This window comes from Orbicella franksi, chromosome 5, assembly GCF_964199315.1.
Source record: "Orbicella franksi chromosome 5, jaOrbFran1.1, whole genome shotgun sequence".
Classification (NCBI taxonomy): domain Eukaryota; kingdom Metazoa; phylum Cnidaria; class Anthozoa; order Scleractinia; family Merulinidae; genus Orbicella; species Orbicella franksi.
In genome coordinates, this window is record NC_138149.1 from 18358004 (window position 1) to 18371978 (window position 13975).

The 13975-nt window shown below is 37.7% G+C and overlaps 1 protein-coding gene across 1 annotated transcript in view; it reads left to right on the forward strand.

Annotated features, from left to right (window-relative positions):
- LOC145487512 (bifunctional purine biosynthesis protein ATIC-like) overlaps positions 1-13975 on the forward strand; it is a 168558-nt gene that overhangs the window by 50544 nt on the left and 104039 nt on the right. Inside the window, exons 5-6 of the mRNA XM_081466330.1 lie at positions 3-91; positions 1079-1157. Coding sequence (XP_081322456.1) covers positions 3-91; positions 1079-1157 — 168 coding nt within the window. The remainder of the gene's footprint in view (positions 1-2; positions 92-1078; positions 1158-13975) is intronic.

Genomic DNA, 13975 nt, shown 5'->3' on the forward strand with positions numbered 1-13975 from the left:
AGACTTGTAGTGTGTAATTTGTATCCTTTTGTGAAAACTATCGCCAAAGAAGACTGCACTGTGGCAGATGCTGTCGAAGAAATTGACATTGGTAATTAAGATGTGATCCTAACATTTTTTTCCAGTTGCTTTAACTGTCCCATGCACTGGTCTCCACCAAACCTGATACTCTTTCTAGATGCACGAAGTTCTGCCCTGCTTTATTTTAGCCCATTCATTAATTACTCTTCTCCTGTCAGCCTCTCCTTTTTTTCTGGGACCAAATCATAGATTTTGAATGGACGGTGTGTAATGCCAATGCTATCTCTCTGAGTAAAAACTTTGATTTTACAAGTTAATAACATAATGCCAACTGTACTGAACCCTCACTTACAAAGTACATTACTGCACAATACCCCTGCGTATTTGCATTAACACAATAATTATATGTGTGATCAGCAATTAATTTTAATTTAACCCCCTTCCCCCCCTCTGACTTTGCTTAGAGACAACTCTTAGTACAAGACCCTCATGCTGACAAGTATTTTATTCCCAAGGAGGTCATACATAAATGTAACTGTTACTACTTGCAGAAAGCAATGATCTGTTTTGTAACAGTCAAACCATTTGCTTTTTGCCAGCTCAGACAATTCAAAGATGATGAAGTTCTCTTTATACTTCCATGAAAGCAGAGGGGCTTCTTCATTTCTCATTCCCTCTTAACCCCCTCTTCCAACATTTTCCTTGCATAGCTTTCGTGTACTCTCTTAATAACTTTGAGCAATCCTTTTCATGCAATTTGACAAATTTAGATACATTTTCTCAATATCACCCACTAAGGCCATGTGTTTTCCTTCAAATCAGATGAAGATGCTTTACAACAATAGCAATAATTTGAGCCCCATACAGACACAATTGTTGTACAACACACCCCCTTTCCCTTCTTTTTTACAATGCATGATGAACAACTTTTACCTTCTGGGTTTTGGTGTCATTGCATAGAGTTGAATACACATAATTATACAGAACTGACTTCTTTTTTAACAGACTTGCACAAAATGCTACTTTAACTGCTTTTTTATTATTTCTTTTGTATCAGGTGGTGTTACCCTTTTGAGAGCTGCAGCTAAGAACCATGCACGTGTCACTGTAATCTGTGATCCTTCTGATTATGAAAGGTAACAGAAATAAAGACCATTTAATTGGTGAATTATGCTATTGACACAATCCTGGGGAAGGTGACCTTGTTGTGGTCACAGGTCTACCACATCAGACTTGAGATCCAATGGTCTGCTGGTTATAGAGGTGATCTTGCTATACTTTAAAGGAGCTACTTCACGTTTGCCGCATCTCAAAAAGTTTAGCTTTAGTTTTTCAAGTTCGTCATTTGTAATCCGTGTCAGTCTTCTCCACCTTGTTCCTTTATGGATTGCTGCTTTCTCTTTGGTTTTTATCTATTTTAGTAAATTATTATTTTCAGGTTTCCTTCAATTTAAAGCCAATTTCGCATGTGGCCAAACTAACTCAAAATGTTGTGACTGAGATCCTTTAACTACTCTGCTTCTCCTGTCAAAAATATCAGTTGTCAGTTGATGGGTTGTAAACTTTTTCTTGGTGGTAACCCCATTGACCAGGAAATTTTGCAAGAAGGGTGACATTTTGCCCAACCACTGTGAACAGAATGGTTGCCAAAGTGATGAACTGGTCTTTCACATTTGAAGTCGAACAAGTACTCCCAAATTGAAGGCCATCTGGGATACAACAAAGGTGGGTGTTAAATTCAATCCATCGATAAATATACCGAACTGTTGCCAAAAGTCATGTGCCAGGGCTTCCCACTCAACAAGTAATTTTTTCTTCCAGGAATTATTTCAAATTTCCGTACCATCTCATTTTTTTCTAATTTTTAATTACATTACTTGTGTGGTTGAGCATTGTTATTTTTGCATACCTTTATAAACGCAAACCATCTGTAGTACATGTAGCTCGGAGTACACCAGGATTCAAACTTGTGAACTTTAAATCCACCACCTCCAGATTACCCGGCTGAAATCTTAGCCACTTTGTGAACCTGCAAGTGATGAATTGTTAATGAAGAAAAACATTTTAAAATTCACAGTTAGCTGTAAGCCACTGATTGATTGATCAATGACCTTTGGGCTAAAATGATTTGCACAGCTATCTTACAGCAATCGACTAGTGCAGTTATATGGCAGATGTTTTCTGCTCACCAAAATTAATGACCTGTCTTACTGCCTTGTTATCTATTTATGGATATTTTTGATGCTGGGTGGGTTTTTTTTCTTTTTCACTTTCTGCTGACATCAGGAGAATGGGTGTACTTGTAAAAGTCATCTGACAAAGCATGTGGTTTGGAGTTCTAAAACCTAAGCGATTTGCCATTTTGGTCAGTGTGGGTTCTGCTCTTGTTTGAGTGATTTCTTTCTTCTGATTTAGGGTCTTTTTAGTGCAATGAAAGAATGAAGATGTTCGTAACAACTCAAGTCCTAAGGATAGAAACATAGATATCAGAATAGCCCTTGGCTTGCTAGGGTAATTCTAAGGCAAAGGACGTAAGATAAAAAGTGGATTTTGTCTTATTTGATAGAAATTAATTTGATTATAGTTATTTGCCTATAAAGTGCTGTGTACATAACACATTCACTTTTTTGTTAGACTTCTTTGCTTTATCAGTAGTAAAAATCAAAACAGCTTAAGTCCTCCACCTGATTAAGGTTAATGATTATTTGTCAATGAATGATTCTTGTAATATTTATGTTGTGTCACACAACATATAAACTCCTGAAAATCTTTTTGACCACTCGTCAAATGTACTACTCAAAAAATGTACTTTTCAAACATCAGGAGTTGGCGTCAAAAGCCTTTTGATTAACTCATACATTTTGATAGCATGTTATATGTAAGAGTTGTGGGTGGATCTGTATCCTTTAGTTCTGTCTTCACACTTATGAACTCATGTATGTTCATCATTCATTAACTTCCATCCTGGTGTCTGTAGACATGGTTTGTCTGCCTTCTGAACTAGCTTCACCAAGCAGTTTATCGCAGTACTGATTCCCTTGGTTACTAATGGATCTGATATTTTCTTTAAATTGTTTCTTTCCACTTTGCAGTCACTGATGAACCTTAACACCCATGCTGTTACTCTTATGGTCTGCCAGTAGGCACTTCTCTCCAGCAATGCATCCCACTTGTCCAACTTGAGCTCTTGTGAGCAAAGGACTGTTTCTTGGGTGGCCTTACACCCATTATCTGTGCATTTGGTGTTGTTTAGCCTTGGCTGCTGTGGTCACAGCCTCTCATCCAAGAACCCATCTGGACCAATCTTCATAATGGTTACCCCTCTATTTCCAAGGTCTGCAAGATTCACATCTTATGGGCAGTACTTCCAAGTGGTGTTGACTGGTTCAGTGGTCTCTGTTATCTTCTTCACTCTATTGGCCACAAACAGTTTCCATCCCTTCCTAGGATTGGTTATCTAATATAATGCTACCATATGCTGTCAATCCAAATGGTGATAGACTTGATGGACCATCACTGGTAAGTAGTGCAAAGGTTCTTTGCCATGTTCGCTGCCATATGATCACTCACAATCTCCAGTCTGGCTATGGAAGTATTTCTCTTTGATATTCATGTCTTTGTTGTTAAAATCCCTTTGGCCACACCTGTCTCATGTTCTACAATGGCAACAGCCATTGCAGAGCATGCTAGGATGTTCGTGTCTGTGAAAAAATGTAAATTGACTGCATCCATCTCTCTAATAGAGGTACATGTGGCAACACTTTTAGGTACCCATCTTTAAGTTGCTTTGTCTACTTGAGCCATTGGCTCCTCAAATGAGTGGAGACTTCTGCGTTTCAGCCCTTCTTTTCATCATGGGCTTCTTGATGGATGTTCTTTCCCTCAGCCATTGTGGGGGAGATTATCCCGCTTGGGTCATACACAGTTCCTAAGTAACTGAGGATAGTACGCTTAGTCACTGGCTGTTTTGGTGGAAAGTGGAAAGAACTTTGCAGGCAGCTCCATTGTATCATCCTCTTTGTTTCATGTACATCCTAGAATCTCGCCAGGGTTTGGGATGCTTTCACTCTCAAGAGATTTTACATTTCATTCTCTTTTGTGAACTGGAAATGTAGTGCACTTAATTACGACAGTGCTCTCTTCTTTGCAGTCTGAGCTTCTCATTATCTCTTGCCGTTTGCATAAGATTGTCAACGAAGTAACAAGGAAACACCACTCTATTTCACTCTGAAACTGTGAACATTAGAGGAAAAGTCCAAATAACAATAATGTGAGGATGTAGGTCCCAGTAGTCCTGGCTGACCAGACCAACTCGTCATTTATACCACACCTAAACAACAAGGAGAAGAACAACATTAAAACCAAGACCTAAGGTTCATGAGCCTGGAAAATATGGGAAGGGTTGGACCATGGTCAATCTTGCCTCCTTTATCTCTATGTAATTCATATTGTACCTTAGCCGCATAGCGACCCTTGCATAATCTGTTATTAAACTTCAGAATAGTCGTCTCATAATAAAATAATTTGTAAGTTCGAAGAGCCCTCATGAACCTTTGCCAACTGAGACCTGAGACTTGAGTCCTGAGACCAGTCAGCTAGATTAAGAATGTCCGTCAGGGAAACCCCTGCATTCATGGCTGCTGAGGAGGCTGCATCCCTGACATGATCAACCTTAAATATATCAGTAACCACCCCAGCTTCAGACAAGAATGCTACAGTCATTCAAGGTTTCTGAGGAAATACAGGTGTAGGCTTATGGGGACGAATATAAAAAAGCAATAATATGTTTGGTTTGGAGTTGTCTGAGCAAGGCCTTAGTTCAATTCTCATATTCCTGTAGACAATTCACCACATATGTGACCTCTTACGCGAAAATGTCACTAGGGGATATCCATTAAACGGTCAAAATGAACGGCTGGCGAACAGCTAATGAACAGATGAGAAACGGATGTTCCATCCCTTCAAAACAGTTTTAAATACCATTCAAATGGCCACGGAAAAATTTTGAACGGATGCTGTAAACGTTCGAACAGCACTGGAAAATTTTCAAATGGATGATGCCAGCCGTTCAAATGGTGCAGGAAAAATTCAAACGGATGACACCAGCCATTTGAATGGCGAGCGAAAAATTTTGAACAGGTGATGCCAGCCATTCGAACGGCTAACAAAGAATTTCGAATGGATTCATTATTCTTTTATCCATTTTTAGCAATGCATGACAAAATCCTATCAAGAAACCATTGCGTGACAGACAAATTAAGTCGACATTGGATGCCATATTTACATTTCAGCATGCAGTATGAGCGAGGAGAACAGCACATAAGTATTTTGCTTTAGCAAGCAAGGGACTGATGCTGGAAGGCTTCCCTACTTTTATGGATTGCTGTTTAAGAAGAAGGAATAGGAATTTGGTGGATTATCTTGGAGTCATTGATTGAATGTCAATAAGAAGATGATGTACTTTGCCGAACTCCACCCATCGCAATGGTTATCATGTAGGATTCTGAATACACGTACCAGTACTTAACAATTGAATACAATATCTTACAGAAGGTGAGCTAAACAAAATCCAAACACCGAGCAAATCAAATGTAAGAAGACATTTTCACGTTGCTTTTGATAATCTCGTCACTGGCACTTGCTTATTGTTTTCGTTTCTAGCAGGTTGGTGTTGTGATCATCATGATTTTGAGAGGGTCAGTGCTCAGAGCTGATGAAAAGCCTGAAAGTAATTTTTATACCAGGTTTTACACTAACATTTCATCTTTCAAAATGTCAGAATTTTAGGTGTTTTGGTGTTTTACCGGTAGCAAATTTGGCGATTGAAAAAGTGTGCAAAATTAAGAATTTTGAGGAATCAAATTTTAGTGCTTTTAAGCGGCTTGTTGCGAACTTGAAAATTAACACACAGAAGTATAATTGGCCTCAAAAGACTTGTAAACCACTCAACAATACATTTCCAGGCTCAAATTGGAGTGTTATTGTGATGCGGAGTGAACAGAGCGAAGCTTATGATCAAGTATGAGTCACTAAATTTTACGTGTTTTTGAGCAGACGTGGGACCGTAACGAATTTGTGATTTTTTGGTGGGTTAAAAAAACATTTCATGAAAAAAAATCCCACTACATCTCTATGCTATCTCTGGGAGGAATATGAAAAATTTTGATTTTTCATCATGTGCCACACCTGGCGATATGTTAGTGGACATTCCCTCTTAAGATCTTTGCTTTCGACCATGGCAAATCATCTCTTCTTGCATTGCTGGACCCTTATCCCTCTGCACTATTGTTTTCGTTCATTGGTTTAGATTTTGGTTTATTTTGATTTTAATTTTTTCCTGACCAAAAGCTGGCATTAGGTCAAAGTTGGAGAAATTTTTGGTGCGCTCTTTCGCCATTACGGGAACAGTGACGTAACCACTTTTCTGTGTGTTTACTGGTACAATAGAACATAAGTTTGGCAACTCTGAGTTTTTACAAAGATAAGGGCCGTATATTTAATCACGTGAAGAATATCGACCCTGAGTTAAAGATCGGCGTCGCAGATGACTATCCCAAGGAAATAGATGAAATGAGGAAGGCGCTACTACCAGTGCTAAGAAAGGCCAATAGGGAAAAGGCTTCAGCCTCGTTCAACGTGGACAGACTTGTAATTAATGGTCAAATTTACCATGGACCTGAAACTGAGAAGTTTCCTTTCTATGCAAAAGTTTTGTCTTCGTAAAATCGCTATCTGATCTTATTTAAATCACAAGACAGCTTCGGGAATCCATCTTGCATGGTAAGCTGTCACATTTTCAAGGGAGTTGTTTACATTTAGGTCATATGCATACTTGAGACTCCCTTGCCTCCTTTGCTAATTGTTAGTAAAGTAGTCAAAAGTGGCAGATTCTAACTTTGCCGTCGTTGATTGCTTTGCCCTAGAATTTCCTAAATTTTTGTGGCTTTAACTGTGCAAATTCGATAAATTTATGCTGGCACCTTTTCATTTATTTGTGTTTAGGTTGGTTTTATTTTTTAGTGTTGATTTTCGTTTACATATCAAGAATGAGTACCCAATTACGTTTAAAAGATTCCGTCTTACAGCCAACTACAGAAGATTTTATAATAATTTATACACCCAAATTCTAATGCTAGTTACACCAGTGGCTTTGTCATCACCACAAAAATTCTCCAGTTTTATTCAAACCAATTTACTAATATTTGAAAGTGACAACCCCGTTTAAAGCATCTTTTTGCTCACTTAATGCCAGAGGTTTACACCAAGCACGAAAAAGACGACAGTTGTTTAGGTGGCTTCATAATTATAAATTTGACGTAATATTCCTACAAGAAACTTACTCAACACAAAATGTTGAAGCGATATGGAAATCTGAATGGGGAGGGAACATCATTTACAGTCACGGAACAAATCATTCAAAAGGTGTTGCAATTCTCTTTAACCCCAGACTGGATGTACGCATAGGGAGCTCTGAAGCTGACAAAAACGGGAGATATTTGCTACTAGAAGCTTCCATATTTGAGTCTACATTTTTGTTTTGTAACATTTACAGCCCAAATGACAATAACAGTCAAATTACATTCTTCTCAAAGCTCAGTGACAGTCTCAGGAGGCACGCTGATATGCAAATTGTTCTAGGAGGCGATTTCAATTGCGCTCTAGCACCTTTGGATAAAATTGGCGGAACTTCAACTGAGAGAAAAAAGACAGTAATTAGCAAAATCAAAAACTTGTGCATGAATTTTGACCTCCAAGATGTGTGGAGATCACAACACCCCAGAACATCACAATACACATGGCGCAATAACTCGTTGAAAGTGCAATGCAGACTAGATTATTGGCTGGTTTCAAAAGAATTGTCAGCGCTTGCGACAGATTCCGGAATTGTCACCTCAACAATATCAGATCATTCGCAATAACTCTTCACCTGCAATCAGAAGAGTATGTTCAATGAGGTCCAGGTTTTTGGAAGATAAATAACTCTCTTTTAAGTGATGAAAGGTTTGCACAGGATCTATCGAGTAAGATACCGAAGTTCAAAACAAAACACGATTATTTGGATGACAAAGGCCTATACTGGGACATGATTAAAATGGAGGTGAGAGGTTTCTGTGTTCAATATACAAAACGAAAAAACAGGGAATGCCGCAATACCGAAAAGCACCTCCAACAACAAATTGATCATTTGATGAACCAGCTTAAGACTGACAGTACAAAAGAAAACATATCAAAATTTTACTGTCTCAGAGCAGAATATAATGCGATAGCTGAATACAGAACAAAAGGTGCTACAATAAGAAGCAGAACACGTTGGCATGAAAATGGCGAAAAAAACACTAAATATTTTCTGAATATGGAAAAAAGACAACATTGTAAATCTCACATTTCAAAGCTTAAAACAAACGACGATAAGGAGATCAACGATCCTAAAACAATCTTAGAACAAGGAAAAATGTTCTATAAAAACCTATATACTGCGACGCACGGTAATGACTCGAATTACGAACTATTCTTTGAAAACTCAAATATTGCTAAACTCGATGCAACTCAACAAGAGGAACTTGAGCGTCCGCTTCTCAACGAGGAGTGCTTTCTCGTATTAAAACAGTGTTCCAAAAATAAAACCCCAGGAACAGATGGCCTTTCTGTAGAATTTTATTTGCGGTTCTGGTCTTTGCAAGGAGAAGAAATGGTACAAAGTCTCAACTACGCATATGAACATGGACAACTGAACATAACGCAAAAACAGGGCATTATCAAGGTGATACCAAAAAAAAGGAAAGACAAGTCATTCCTTGAAAACTGGAGACCCTTAAGCTTACTCAATGTTGATTACAAAATCGCTACCAAAGTTATAGCACACAGGATTTCAAGTGTTCTTCCAATGATTGTCAATGAAGACCAAACCGGATATGTCAAAGGCCGGTACATCGGTCAAAATATAAGGCTAATCACAGACATCATGAAGGTAACAGAACTAGAAAGTATACCTGGTTTGGCCATTTTTATTGATTTTAAAAAAGCATTCGATACGGTGGATTGGAACTTCCTCTTCGGGGCGCTGCAAGTTTTTAACTTTGGCCCATGCATTCAAAAGTGGATTAGAACTTTTTACACCGATTGCTCCAGCTGTTTTATTAACAATGGATTCGCATCTGAGTTTTTCAAACTGGAAAGGGGTGTCCGTCAAGGTTGTCCGCTCTCAGGCTCTCTCTTTGTTCTATGCGCGGAAATTTTAGCTAACGCCATTAGAAAGGACAACACCATCAAAGAATAAAAATTCATGACAAAGAATTTAAATTATCCCAGTACGCTGATGATACAACTGCCTTTGTTTCTGACACGAAATCTGCAACAAATTTATTCAAACTTTTGTCAAACTTTCAAGAATGTTCTGGCCTAGAAATAAATAAAAGTAAAACTGAAGGAATGTGGTTAGGCGCAAGCCACAAAAACACAGCAAAACCCCTGGGAATTGCTTGGCCAGCTAACTCTATATTCACACTGGGAATTAATTTCTCGTATAATGATGAAATTGTTTACAATAAGAATTTTGAACAGAAACTAATCAAAATGAAAAGCCTGCTTAACTTGTGGTATCCTAGAAACCTTACACTTTATGGTCGCATAACGATTCTAAAATCCTTAGTGATTTCCAAACTCATTTATAATACATCTGTCCTAACTTTTCCAACAAAATTCATCGCCATGGTAAATCAAGCAATTACGCAATTTGTATGGAATAAGAAAACTAAAATTAAATACAGAACAATGATGGGGCCGAAAGAGCAGGGAAGGCTAGACATGCCGGATTTTCAAATAATCAATGAAGCGCTTAAAGCTGTTTGGGTAAGAAGATTAAGTGAAAGCAATGGAACCGCAAGCTGGAGTCATATCCCTCTTTCCTATCTACAACCAGTTGGTGGTCTGTTTCTTCTGCAGTGTAATTTTGACTTAAAGCTACTTAAAGTTGATATACCGATTGATTTCTACAAAGAAGCTCTGTGCTCCTGGCAAAAAATTAACTGCCGTACTCCTAATACCAAAAAGCAGGTACTAAATGAAATAGTTTGGAACAATCATCACATAAAGATAGAAGGATATTCCATTTATTACAAAAAATGGCACGATGCTGGATTAACTAAAATTGAAGACTTTTTTCAAGGTTACAGATTCCTAACTTTTGAGGAATTCCGTAGCATGTTCAAAATTAACACAAACTTCTTAAACTATTTCAGTCTATGCCACGCAGTCCCTCAAAAATGGATCAATATTCTCGAAGGAAATGTTACTGAACCCTTGGAAAAATGTTCTGAGAAGGATAAGATATCTTTAGATAAACTCTCTTGCAGATCAGCAACTAAATTCTTTGTTATGAGTAAATTCGCTATGCCTACAGCTGAATGAAGGATGAAAGAAGCCAGTCTAAAAGAACATACAATGCAACTCATTTATAGCCTTCCCTTTAATGTTACAAAAGACACTAGACTCGCCATTTTCCAATACAAAATAATTCATCACATTCTACCCACAAATTCGACACTTTTTAGAGATTCAATCAAGGAACATGATAAATGTCACCTCTGTGGAGAAAGACAAACATTAACCCACCTTTTTGTTACCTGTTCTGAAGCTCAGCATTTTTGGTCTCTCTTTACTAATTGGTGGAGCTCCAAAAACGGGGATAGGATCACTCTCGATAAAAATGAAATAATATATGGCATGACAGATAACTTCGCTCGTCATCTTGGCTTAAACCTCTGCATTATTATAGCCAAATATTATTTATATACTGCCCCAAGAAAAGAAGCAGAGTTTTATTTCAATGCTTTCTTAGCGATGTTGACAAACAAAATTAAAATTGCGAAACATAAATCCAAGTCACAAATTAATATGTGAGAAAGCCTCCTATTGTAGCTAACCCCTCAGTTACATGAAAGATATTAACAAATTGTAATGTAAGATATTATTGTAATGTAAGTTATTAAAAAAATCGTAAATAATGTTAGCATTGTAAGTTTTGTTATTATCGTTGAATTGTAAGTTACGTTGACATTGTAAGTACAGTGAAACCTCGATTTACCGAAGTCGCTGGGAACCAGCCAAATTTGTTCGTTAAATCGAGGGTTCATTATATCGAAAACCTTGATATCACGAATTTGAGGGGAAACAACCAAAATGTTTGTTATATCGAGGTCATAGTTAATGATTGATTCGTAATACAGGTGACTTCTGTCACGCGATTTAATGTAATTTTCATCACCCAGAAGTGCCTCGTTTTGAGATGCAATTCATTTAGCATGGTGGCTATCAGTATCAATTATTTTCACTTTTGAGTAGACGCGCAGCTTTTGTTTACAAAAGAACGACACTTTCAGAGTAGCGATTTAAAAATATTGCAACATAGAGGTTCAGTACAGAAAATTGTCTATGTAAACAAGGAAACGGCTACATATTCGTTTTATCACAAGAAGCCATCGAAAGTGAAGAAGTTAATAGGACTAATAAGAGACAAAGAAGATAGAGCAGAAGTTAACTGATGTCGAAATACTATAGTGCCAATGTCTATGACATATAAGCCATTGACTGAAAGGTTACTGTCTCTTTACCATAAGGATTACAAGGATTTGTTGACTGTTGATCTGTTCAGCATTGATCTTTTGTCGCGTGTTGACATTGTAATTCATTATATCGAGGTAGATTTTATGTTTGGGCTTCCAGATTATGTTCGTTATATCGAAGAATTCGTTATTTCGAGGTTCGTTATATCGAGGTTCTATTCCATACATTTTACTGTAACTTTGGCCGGGACATTGAATATCGTTCGTTATATCGAGGACTTTGTTAAATAGAGGTTCGTTAAATCGAGGTTCCACTGTAGTAGGTAATTTTTGTATGTAATGTAATGTAAGATATTGCAATTAAAAAAAAAAAGGTTTGGCAACTCTATTGACCAATTAGAGTGCACATAGTATCTCAGTTATTTTGTAAACAGTTATAAATTATTCAGACAACTGTTCTGAAGTATAATCCAGTTTATGTTTACACTCTTGGGTGCTTCATGTTTATAAGAGCAGCGTCAGCTGTTGCAGTTTTCAGACTTATGACCTCCACGTGTACGTACTCTTGTGGCATATTTCTTTGAACAGCTCTTTGTTCTAAAATTTGATCCTTTTGAAGAAGTGTGGTCAATTCACAAGTTGGCTTAAAAGTACCTTCGATTTAAGTTGAAAAGGTGTGGATATTGGGAGGGGGGAAGGCAAGATTCACTTTTTCACTCCTCCCTCCATTCCTCCGCTTCCTGTTAACTTTTTAGTGAATCGACCAACTATAAGGCTTTCACAGTTCCTTGTGCACAGAAGTCATATAAAAAGTCAATTATTTGAGAAGTATATGTAGAAGGTGGAATGATTTCCCTGCCAAGTGTTTTTTTTTTATTGGCAATGTTTGTCATTTGTTAATTGCATTTCTGATGCAAGTACTCAATATCTGACGGCATAAATAATCCACGTGAAATTAATTATAATAGAGCATTTTCCTAATGTGACTGACTTGACTGCTGAATAAGAGGACATTGAGAATCACAAAATTGATGAACTGTAGGAATTTCCTATTGACTAAAACTTTTACATGTATTGAAATTATTAGACGAGAAAGAGACAAGAATTGAGGAGAATGTGAACACTGCATACTGCTACATTTAGCTTATGGTATTGTAAATAAATATGGATATGGCAAATTAAAATGATTTAAACAAATGCAGGGGAGGGGCGTGGCCTCATGGTTAGAACGCTCCAACCTGGAGAAAGCTGTCCAGGTTTGAGTCCTAGCTGGGGACATTGTGTTGTGTTTTTGGGCAAGACACTTAACTCTCACAGTGCCTCTCTCCATCCAGGTGTATAAATGGGTACCGGTGAATTTAATGCTGGGGGGTAGCCCTGCGATGGACTAGCATCCCATCCAGGGGAGGGGAAATACTCCTAGTCACTTCATGCTACTGAAAGCGGGATAAGCTCTGGCCTGATGGGCCACTTGGCTCGGATGAAGACTTTTAAACAAATGCATTGATATGAGGAAGAAGACAACACTCACTCTTATTGAGAATGGATTTTACAACCTATTAATGGCAAACAGTTAACCCCACCTAACCAAGTCACCAAGCTGGTGGAATGACAAGTCTGCCTGGGTATGAATTGGATGCCTTCATTATTAAAGAACAACAGCTCACACAAGAGCCAGGAGTTTTGCAGTCACTGATATTAGCTTGGAAAAAGGAAGGAAAAAAGAAATCACAAGAAATCTTATGAAACAGTATTTTTAGTGGGACACCCATCCATTTACTAACCCTGCCAAAAAGGGCTTAACTTTGGTGATCAGATGAGATGCATGGGTGTCTAGAAAACAAAGACTGAAGACCAAAGACCAAAGACCCCCTAGAAAAGAAAGACCCCCTTAAAAAATGAAGACCTCAAAAACAAAGACCCCCTAGAAATCGAAGACCCCCTTGAAATTATATCTGAGCGACAAATTGATGGCACAACGCTTCATTCAGTCACGTACTGATCGTTTCAAGTTGATCGCATGGTAAATTAAACTTAGCAGAAACTCCAATTGAAGCACACAACGCATGCTTATGTCAATTCCTTTGTCACTTGTCAGTCATCACCAGCTGAAACAAGAAATAGAAACTAGAAATCTCGTAGTTGATAGAACAAGGAATGACCTACAATGACCTAACATGACTTTGACTGATTTCTAAAATGACCTAAAAGAACCCAGGTTTATGACTAAAATAACCTAAAGTGATTGAAAATAACCTAGACTGATGACTACAATGATGAAAAATGAAGTTTAAACTTAACTGGAACAATTCAAAATAGTAATTGCCATCAATATACAACAGAAGCAAGTGCTCAGTCAGCTTTCTCAAAATGTTTCTGAGGAGGAGGTTATA